The 11,426-nt window shown below is 34.9% G+C and overlaps 1 protein-coding gene across 1 annotated transcript; it reads right to left on the bottom strand.

Annotated features, from left to right (window-relative positions):
* Window positions 1-4,586: 4,586 nt before the first annotated feature.
* Window positions 4,587-5,029, bottom strand: LOC142161624 (G2/mitotic-specific cyclin S13-7-like). The gene is made up of 2 exons (XM_075243385.1): window positions 4,848-5,029; window positions 4,587-4,752 (listed from the first exon to the last, which is right to left on the bottom strand). Exons 1-2 carry the CDS (start codon window positions 5,027-5,029, stop codon window positions 4,587-4,589), a joined length of 348 nt encoding a protein of 115 aa, XP_075099486.1.
* Between the last annotated feature and the right edge of the window lie 6,397 nt (window positions 5,030-11,426).

Below are 11,426 nucleotides of genomic sequence, written 5' to 3'. Positions count from 1 at the left end.
GTAATCAATTCCCTCCTTTTTAGCATATCCTTTGGCCACCAATCTTGCTTTGTAGCGAACATCTACTTGGTTAGGAAATCCTTCCTTCTTTGCAAATACCCATTTGCACCCAATTGCTTTCTTTCCGTTCGGGAGATTGGCCAATCTCCATGTATGATTCTGATGAAGGGACTGTATTTCATCATTCATGGCAATCCTCCACTTATCTTCTTCTGAACTTTGGACAGCATCTTTATAAGTGGTAGGAACATCATCAGCTACAATTGAGGTTGCACAAGCAACCGTCTCTATGAGACGAACAGGTTTCGTTATTGTTCTTTTTGGCCTGCTGGTTGCTATTGATTCAAGTTGTTGTTGAGGTTCTTGAGTTGGAATCTCCTCTACTGGCTCTCCTTCCAGAGGGTAATCTTCATTTGTTTCCTCCTCTGCTTCTTGTGTAGGAAAAATAAATTTTCCCTCAAACTCCACCTGCTTAGAAGCACCTTTATTTTGTTTGGTATCTTCTGTTACCTTATTTACCATAGATTCATCAAAGGTATCATCCCTGCTGAATATTACTTTCTTTGTCATAGGACACCATAAGCGATATCCTTTGACTCTAGAAGTAATTCCCATAAAAATAGCCTTCTTTGCCCTTAGATCTAATTTTGACTCCGTCACATGATAATATGCAGTTGAGCCAAACACGTGCAAAGAGTTATAATCTACAGCAGGTTTTCCATACCATTTTTCAAATGATGTCTTGCCATCAATAGCAGCAGATGGTAGACGATTAATGAGGTGGCATGCATATGTAATTGCCTCAGCCCAAAATTCTTTGCCCAAGCCAGCATTGGACAATATACACCGTACCTTCTCCAGCAAGGTCCGGTTCATACGTTCTGCCACTCCATTCTGTTGTGGTGTATGTCTAACAGTGAAGTGTCGGACGATGCCATCATTTTCACAGACCTTATTGAAATGATCATTTTTGTATTCACCTCCATTGTCTGTGCGAATACACTTGATCCTCCTGCCTGTTTGATTCTCCACCATCGTCTTCCATTTGAGAAAAATTCCCAGCACTTCATCTTTGTTTTTCATTGTATACACCCACACTCTTCGAGAAAAATCATCAACAAAGGTTACAAAATAGTGCTTCCCACCCAATGAAGGTGTTTTGGAAGGACCCCAAACATCAGAGTGTACATAATCCAAAATGCCTTTAGTATTATGGATCGTTGTACCAAATTTAACCCTTGTCTGTTTCCCTTTGACACAATGCTCACAAAACTCCAAGTTGCAAGCCTTTACTCCTTTTAACAATCCTTGATCTGATAGAGTTTTCAAGGATTTTCCTCCAGCATGTCCCAAGCGCATGTGCCATAGCTTGGTTGCTTCTGCCTCTTTGTCGTCACTGGATGTCACTGTCGCTGTCCCAATAACTGTACTGCCACGATAGCGGTACATATTATTATTCTTCCGATTAGCCTTCATTACCACTAGTGCACCGGAGCATACTCTCATCACTCCATTTTCTGCAATGATTTTGAACCCTTTTGATTCTAGGGCTCCCACAGAGATGAGATTCTTCTTCAAATCCGGTACATATCGAACATCTGTTAATGTTCTGATCATTCCATCATGGTTCCTTAATCGTATTGAACCAATGCCATATGAGGTAAGAGGGCTGTTATCCGCTGTGTGGACGACTCCATATTCTCCTTCTTGAAATTACACGAACCAGTCCTTGTTGGGACACATATGATAGCTACAAGCCGAGTCCATCAACCATATGTCTGATGATGTTGATGACTCTGTTGTAACTAATGAGAAGTCTGAATCATCACAATCAGCTACATTTGAATCCATAATGGCCTTTCCATTGTTATGTTTGGCCTTATTCTTCAACTTCGGACAGTCTTTCTTCCAGTGCCCTTTTTCTCGACAAAAGGCACATTCATCTTTGCTGGGTCTGGATCTTGACTTGGATCTTCCCTTCTTTGTCCTCGTTTGATTTTGAGGACGACCCCTCACAAATAGTGCTTCTCCTTCTCCGCCCTTCTGTTTTTCTCGCTTTCTTTGTTCATAGTTGTACAAAGCCGAACAAACTTCTCTGAGAGAAACTTCGTCATTTCCATGGAGTAGAGTAGTTTCAAGGTGCTCGTACTCATCAGGAAGTGACGCCAACAACATTAAGGCCAAGTCACCATCATCATAAGTTGTATCCATATTTTGCAAATCTGTGACCAACTTATTGAAACTGGTGATATGTTCATTCATCGTGGTACCAGGAACATAGGTGAAGTGAAACAGTCTCTTCTTCATGTACAATTTATTTTGATTGTTTTTCTTCAAAAAATTATCCTCCAGTGCTTTCCATAATTTACTAGCAGAAGTTTACTTTGTGTATGGATATTTCTGCTCTCTAGCAAGGTAGGATCGAATGGTACCGCAAGCAACACGGTTGATAATTCTCCAATCTTCTTCTCCAATAACATCTGGTTTCTTTTCTTCAATGGCCAGATCTAGCCCTTGTTGAAAAAGGACATCTAGAACCTCGCCTTGCCACATCCCAAAATGTCCGGACCCGTCAAATATTTCTACCGCAAATTTCGCATTTGACACAATTCTTGTCATAAGCGAAGATGCCAATGATGACGTATTGTTGACACTTGATGTAGATTCTTCTTGTTTATTGTCTCCTATCTTTGACACAAATATTATTTAATAGCTGACGACACAAATCAAGATTATTTCCTTTCTGGTGTGGAAGATCAGACTAAGCTGCAACCACAGAGCATACTCAGACAGAACCTTGACTCAGTTACCGAGATAAATCTTTTCTGATGTGGAAGATCAGACTATGCTGCAACCACAGAGCATACTTAGACAGTACCTTGGCTCTGATACCAATTGTTGCGGAAGCCAAATGTATATAGTGTGAATAAGTCACAACTACTATACCAAAAATTATGACAGCCACCAAATAATAAATAAGACAATAAAACAACAATAAAGGGAACACCAGAATTTACGAGGTTCGGCTAATTTTGCCTACTCCTCGGACACAACCAATATTTTATTTCACTCAAAAAATACAAATGAAATAATACTAAAGAGAGAAGATACAAATGCCTTAAACAGATGAGAAGGCAAATGAGAGGTGTGTATCAATCCTAAACATTAGGCCTTCTTTTATAGGGGGAAAATCCCCCCAAACTTAACTCCCAATCGATGTGGGACTTTGGCATTTTGCCAAACTTCAACAGACTCTTCACACAGCTCAACAAGATTTTTAACAAATGAAAAGAATTAACAGAAAAGAAAAGAGAAGTAACGAAAAATAAAAAACTACTTGAAAAGAAAAAGAATGACTTACATCTGTTAGAGCACCTTCATTTAAATCATTACAGGTATTTCCGGTCGACTCCTATGGTGCAATATTTGGCCAGTAATCCCCCTTCTCAAGTTCTAGAGTTGGTTTGAGCAATGGGCAGTCGTGAATCCATAGTGTAGAAATGAAAGAGGGCGTCCCTTTTACTAGAAGAGATTGGAGTTTAGGGCAATACTGGATGACCAGCTTGGAGAGGGAGGAGGGCAGCTCTGTATCTGGAATAGAATTGAGTTGATGGCAGTTGTAAATCGTTAGACGTTGAAGCGAGGTGAGGCGTCGAAGACCGTCGGTCGGTAGTGAATGGAGTTCATCATGGCCAAGTAATTTTAGCTCAGAAAGAGATGAGGGAAGCCCTTCTGACTGAATTTGATGTAAATTAGAAGTAGATAGATATTCAAGAGAAGTGAGGCTTTTGAGAACTTGGCTGCTTAATGTTTTCAGATTTTCTATCGAATAGAGCAAGGCAACTCCCAAAGAGGAATCACTTCGTCACTACCATCATGCAGGGGAGTCTCTGTAAACCCCACTCCTTTCGCCCATTCACCAGTTTCTTGCAATGCTGGATCTCAATTAAGGACTTCTAAACTGAAGGGCAATCCTCCTTCAGGAAAGGGAAACGACTCTATTTCTGGACAATTATTCAGAAATAGTTCCTTAAGAGATGGAACAAGTTCCTGCATATGTTCTGGCAGCGACTTCAGCTTAAGCAACGACGTTGTTTGAGCCACATAAAATATTTCAAGATTCTCACATTCTTTAATTATGAGATCTTCAGTCCCGTTGGGAATCAAAAGCCTTGTAAGGCTCCCTCAAATAGCGTGTTTGTCTCAGTTATAGAATCACATCCTTCCAGTTCCAAGAGACGATATGAACCATTCTGACGTGATTCTTTTATTGTGATTTGAACTCTTATTTGGTATGCTGTTATCTTTCAAATTTAAAATTCACTTTAATCGGCTATCTAAAAATTTGAATGATTCTTTAGCTGGTGAAACTTAGTTTCAGTATAACTGGCAAGGCAATATGAATGTTCTATCATGTTCCATCAATACTCTAAAGGGGTTATATGATGTTGGTAAAATCATCAACCATGGTTTCTCCAAGAGTTTCTCACACTCAAAAGTCAAATCACACACCACTTAGTCTTAAAGCTAGCGAGATCACAACAGAACATGATCCAAAACCTTTCCAAACTAAAAAATAAAATTCATCAAGAAGAGGAAGCAGCATCAGTAGTAGTAGGAGGTAGGAGATTTCTTGCTGGAGGGAAGAATGCAACAGCACCTCTATCTGGACTCGAAAACTTCCTGTATATTGCTTTCAGCTTACTTTCTGCAGCACCCAAGTGATAGCTAACCAATTGCTTTGCACATTCCCTGTTACACAAAAAAGTTAAACTCATGAGACTATAGAAACTTAATATCAACCTAATTAAGATACTAAACTGAAATGAGTTCTTGAGGAAAATTACGTCAACTGATCTTCTGAGTAGCCAATATGGTGCTGCAGAGTTTGAGTCCATAGTGGAGTTTTGCTGAGAGTGCTTCGAGCAGCATAAATGGATGCTGCTGCTAGCATTGATGGGCAGTATGATATTGTGGTTTTGTAATTCATAAGACCAAGTTCAGCAAAAAAGAATTTCATGTTCTCCATCTAAAACAAGCAACAGAAATATTATTAGCCAAGTTGAGATAAAACAAGAATTCGTGTCAAAACAGTATGTATATGCACATGTAAATGAGTGCAATGCATGAGAAGTACGTAAATAAAACTTTTCGGAACGTCATAAGACTATTATACCTCTGACTAATATTGCGAAATAAACTTTTTTCAAACTTACGTATTTTTCTGAGACTCATGAATAGACAATAGAATAATAAGACTTATGGGAATTCAAAAACATAGGCATCTCTAATACTTCTATGAACATATTCATTTATGAAAATTGTGCGTTTGCTCATTTCTTCTGTATAATTTGGATCATGCCAAAAGAAAAAAAGGATAGCCTTAACATACCTGAGTTTCCCGTCACTAGGCCGAGGTAATACCTTACCGCCAAAGCTACACATGCTTTGCCACTGAATCATCACATGCTCGATCTTTAGGAGCTAATTAGTCATAGTGTTACTCAATAATAAAAACTGATGAGATTAAAACCTTATGAACATTTCCTACGGTATAGCTATCAATATTTCTTTCTTTGGTTGCCCCACTTCTATATGCCATCAAGCTCCCTGACAACTCAAGGTGCATAAGAAATAGCAAACATCATTATCAAAATTTACATTTAGGTAATCAGTTGTATTCGTCAATTGCAAAGAAAAGTATTTTCATATGTAATGAAATCTTATTTACAAGCTGACAGATAAAGGACGATACATTTGTCCAGAAGATACAAAAAAGAAGATTCAACAAGTACAAGAACAGACTCATAGCTCTGAAGCTAAGACAGTCTGGTCGATACTGTGACATGATGAATTAGAGCTTTAGTATACCAACTACCAACTACCAGTTTTCAAAATTTGCCACCTTTCCCATGACTTTAAGAGTCATCTAAACTTTAAGGGGGACTGCCACGTTTTGGGGGGGGGGGGGGAATTTTAATCATTATCGAATTTATTAGTTAATTAGTTAATGTCCCGTTACGCGATAATTAACCAATTACCCGTATAATTAAGAATTATCTCAAATTACTTAAAATTTTACTTATTTTTTTAACACACCTTATATAACTTACTATCATGGTCATGTGGTATCATATAAAATAAATACATACACTATTATTTAAAACATCCATGTAAAAAGAAAAAATGCATATATTTTTCTCAACTTCAAATTATCCTAATCTCATATAAAGAGTAAAAATTTTCGTACGCTTAATTCTTAAAATGGTAAAACTATAACCTTCTTTTCTTGTGAGAAAATAATTTCTATATTTACAATAAACAAAATCTCATAAACTTTCTTATATTATGAGTATAATTTACCATATCCGAAAATAGTAATAATGACAACTATCCAAAATTATGCTTATAAAACTTTTACTAAAATACTTTACTTAAAAGAAAATACCATACTAACATAAATAGTAATTTCATTCATTCGTTGGAGATACATGTCGATTTTACATTCAACGGAGTAATTTCCTTGTACCTAGTCCCCTCATTGCTCGGCCTGGAGATGCTATCGGTAGGCCGGGCGATGAATTATACTTTGAATATCGAGACGTCCCCCTCGTCGCCTCGTTAAAAACCTCTCCGAGAAAATCCGATTGGGATAAAACCCGGGTGGGGGAAAAAGAGTACGACTTGGGTGGCGTCATTTCTCAGAAGTGAAAATGTTTGAGGTGGGCGACATTCCCGTTGTTTCGTAGTAGTTTTCCTTCCATTGTTTCTAATTGGAATGCTCCTTTGCTTGCTGCTGCGGTGATTTTATATGGCCCGTCCCAGTTTGTTTCCAATTTTCCTTCATTTGAATCTTTTGCTGCCTGTGTTTTGGCCTTGAGGATGTAGTCCCCGACTCTGAGTGGTCATACCCTGGCCTTCTTGTTGTAGTCCCCGACTCTGAGTGGTCGCACACTAGCCCCTTGTGGAGCAAGTCTTTTAAATATCATGCATTATGCATATAATATAACATATGTAATCTCAATCAAGCATAACATGTGCAACGAATCATAAACGGGTATACAAGTCACACCACAACTCACGCACTCTAGTCGGACAGCTAGATCAACTCATGCACAATAAGCCCTTGTGGATAGTGTCCACTTGACCAACTAATGTACACTAGGTCCTCGTAAATAAGATATACATTAGACCAACTAGCGCACACTATAAGTCCCCATGGATATAGGATCCACTAGGCCAACTCATAGGCTCTCGTGAAATAGGACAGCTAGACCAAACAACAATATACTATTATGCCCTTATCACAACTGAGCACCAGTGCAAGTCAAATAATATTTTTTGATATAAAATAGTCATGTCATGAATATTCAACGCGTATATCAATGAGATAGATAATAATCGTGCTCACAATCAATACAAGAAAGTATGATATGCTTAGTTACTGAAAATAAATAATAAAGCATGCTTTGGTATCTCAAAAGTATGACGAATGTGTCATAAGATGCATAACAGTCTATCGAAAAGATACAATGACCTAGTACATGCTCGCCCATAACCCATGTTTTTAAAAAAGCATGCACGCAAGAGGCTGAATCTCACACTTACCTCAAATTTAAGTATCTGATTATCATGTTGAAATCTACATAAATATTATACATAAACGGGCGAGTCACCTTCAAAAATGAGGAATTCTCCACTAGTTACATAGTATTCTCTTGTGTAATTATATGGTTGTACTAAATTGAATTCTCAGATAAGCTACGTTTAATTTATCCAATCATATTCCAGGTCTTTACCAAAGAAATAATTTCACATCAGTAATTCCACTACCTAAATTGCGTTATAACGTGAGGACTGAGGAGTATGCTTAGCTCAACACCACATTTGCAAATTACTTTATCATAATCTTGCTGGAACTTTTAAAGGATAGAACTAGACAAAGTAGTGGTTTGACCTAGGAATATATGTACGTACACATATTGTTAGTAGTGGATAACAGATGAATAGAAAAAGAAATTATAATGAAATAGGAACAAGTATTGGATATTAAGATTTTTGGTCATATAGTTGTTGCATTACTAAAAGGTCAGTCATGCTCTACCTTTGGGCAAAAGAATGAAAGTTTTGTATTAGCTACCTTTTGCACGATTGTTGAATTTTTCTTACTCTTATCCATATTATTTCTGACTTTGCCGGAAATTGTGATGTTAGAATCTCTTTATGTTGAAAATGTGATTCATTCTCACGTGAATACTTTCTCCGTTCACTTTTACTTGTCCGCTATACTAAAAATACATTTTCATTTTTACTTGTCCATTCTAACAAATCAAGAGAAAGATTTTTTTTTTTTCTTACTTTACCCTTATCATTAATTACTCATTTCCAACTTTATTTTCCAAGACTTTTTGAAATGTTATTATTATTAAAGGTTATATGGTAAAATATATACTATAATTATTATTTTTTAAAGGGTGTGAAAGTATAAAGTGGACAAGTAAAAATGCGTAGAAAGTAAATCTCACTGATAAAACATTTTACTTTTGTGGATCCAGGATATTACATTATGGAGGGTTCTTCTGGACACTCACGTCTACAAAATAGTTAAGCAATAATGAGTATCTAATCCCAAGCTTGTATACCGTTTTATTGATACGTCATAGGAACTTGAACTTTTTTCCCAGCCTGAACACTATACTTGTGTTAACCTATTTTATTCTTATATAATGAGTAGGGATGTCAATGAATATTTAAAAATCAATTAAGCCGATCGAACCATACTGTATCAAATCGATTTTTAGGTGTCTTTTAATAAAATCAAAGATTTTTATATAAATCTATAACCGTATCGATAATTAAGGTATATTTTTAATTTTATGAAAATAAATCGACAAAATACTGAATCGTGCCGAATAAATTTACATGTGAAAAATATATTTATATATTAAGTTTAAAAATAATAAAGCATTAATTTTTTCCTTGAGCCTTAGAATTATGAAAACAACTGTAAGCAAACAAGTAATTAAAACTCAAAATCCTAAGTTCCAAACCTATTATGTTACTCCTATTGAAACTAAATTATTTTCAGTATATTTACTAGCAAGACACAAGGTATTCTAGCGATTTTGAGTAGCAAACTACAATGTATTAAGCATATTTCCTTTCGTATAATTTAGATTTTTTTTGAGTATTTAATCTTCCATAGACTTTATTTTTGGTTAATATTTTTTTTACTAATGTGATTTATATTTTTTTGTCTTTGCTTAGTTTATTTTTCGCTAGTGTAGAATAGTTGATAGATCTAACTCTAGTCATCTTTCATGTTTTCTTAATTCATCACCCTTTGAACAATAAAAATATTTAAAGAGTTTTGCTAGGTCCTATAAAAGTACGTCTGTTATTACATTTTACTTCTACTAGTGACGTTTACACGGCTTTTAACAATACCGAAATTAATCAAACATTACCGATACTGAAAAGAAACCGACATGATTGAGACGGTTTTAAAAAGTCTAATTTTGGTTATATATAATAGAATAACCGAAAAATTAATGTGATACAAATTTTATAAAATAACCGAGCGACCCGAACCATTCACATACTATTCCTGTCAAATAAAGCGATTTGGTGTAAATTCGTTAGTTAGATTAAATGTTTCCTCTTGAAATATGCGTGATTAATCTATATCTATATTATCTTTTATATTAAAATCAGGAAGCCCATAAGTTAAAAGCTGAATTACTAAAATACCTTTTTTATTATTTGCCTAAATAACATATTTAATATTAGAAAAGACTGGCGACTACTTGTTTTGAAGAAACCTAATAGTCACAACCATTAGATATGTGTTCCTTTCTTTAATTTAGCATATTATGAGAAATAATAGAGGTCAACATTGTTCAATACCTGTAGTATGCCGAATTTCTGAGACTGATAATTTGAATCCTAATACTAATCAAAGCTTTATCATATTAAAGAAAATCTACAGTGGGAAAAACTATAATCTTTTATATCGTTTTTATTAATGACACAATTATTAGTTAAATATAACAGGGGACAAAGACCCAAACAATATTTTTCGGTATTTTTGTCGAAAAGTGAAAGAATTTTTTTTTAATCAAATATGAGCTACTCCCTCCCTTCACTTTTAGTTGTCCACTTTTGACTTTACACTCCCTTTACGAAAAAATAAATATTTTACCATTTTACCCATGATAATAACAGTATTTTAAAAAAGATTGAAAAATGAGTAGTTAATGATAAGGGTAAAATAGAAAAAAAAAGATTGTCTTTCTCTTGATTTAGTATAGTGGACAAGTAAAAGTGAAAATATATTTTTAGTATAGTGAATAAGTAAAAGTAAACGAAAAGAATACGTTATACTATTAATAACCTATTAGATCGTATTAATCCCAACTACTCTCCAGCAAGGGCGGAGCTACCCTTGTCGCCGAAAAATAACACTGTGTAAATAGGTATTTTTTAAAAAAAATTTGAATATATACAATGGGTTGACAACCCTTGACACAAGACAATCTCCTAGTGCAATGGTCAAAGGGTGTCAAAAGTGACCGAAGGTCGCAAATTCAATTCCCTATTGTAGTATAGTTTCTGTTTTTTGGCTTCTTTCTGGCTCCACTACTGCTCTCCAGTGCACAAAGAAGTTAAAATGGTCTACGAAACTCGTGAAACTTTTAAAATTTATCACTAGCCATCAAATGCAGAGTTAGTGCACATTTTCTACTGGTTTCCTCTGTAGGTCAATTGCTTTAGGGGCAAAATGGTCTTATTGTTTCCTGAAGATTGCACAATTTAATTTCTAATTATAAATTGATATTGATATACATGTCGATATTTTTGTTTGATACTTTTCCCCCCAAAAGGGAAGGTACATTTTAACATAAAGTACAATACAAGTGATACCATGAATACAAAATATGTAGAAAATACCAAATAGTATTTTTTTTAAAAAAAAAAATCAAAATCAAAGAAGTGAAGATAGATGATATATTATGGATTGCTTATTTGCAAATACATGGTTCACTTTTTACAATCATTTTTACAACATGCATTCTTTTTCATATGTGTATGATATAATCTAATTAATTAGCCAGTGTTTATATGTATGATTTATATTATAGATTCAATGCAAAGATTACAAATATATTATAAATAAATTAAAGATGAGTCTTGGTATTCTTCTTGCTAAAAATGCTATAAGACATTACAAATAGTTGTACAATTTGTGGCAATTGTAACATATATAAATGTTGATTATGAAGAAATGTGAGATGCACTGAAAAAGTTTGTTTCTCTTTCATGGACTATGATGTATTCGCGTTATACTTCAAAATATTTCGCAGGTTTCAATGTTAAAAAATACATTCAACCAACAGTTGAGAAGGTCACAACATTATTAATGTGTA

The sequence above is a fragment of the Nicotiana tabacum genome, chromosome 22 (genome assembly GCF_000715075.1).
Source record: "Nicotiana tabacum cultivar K326 chromosome 22, ASM71507v2, whole genome shotgun sequence".
Taxonomy (NCBI): domain Eukaryota; kingdom Viridiplantae; phylum Streptophyta; class Magnoliopsida; order Solanales; family Solanaceae; genus Nicotiana; species Nicotiana tabacum.
The sequence above is the reverse complement of the archived record's forward strand: the minus strand, read 5'-3'. Positions and strand labels throughout refer to the sequence as shown.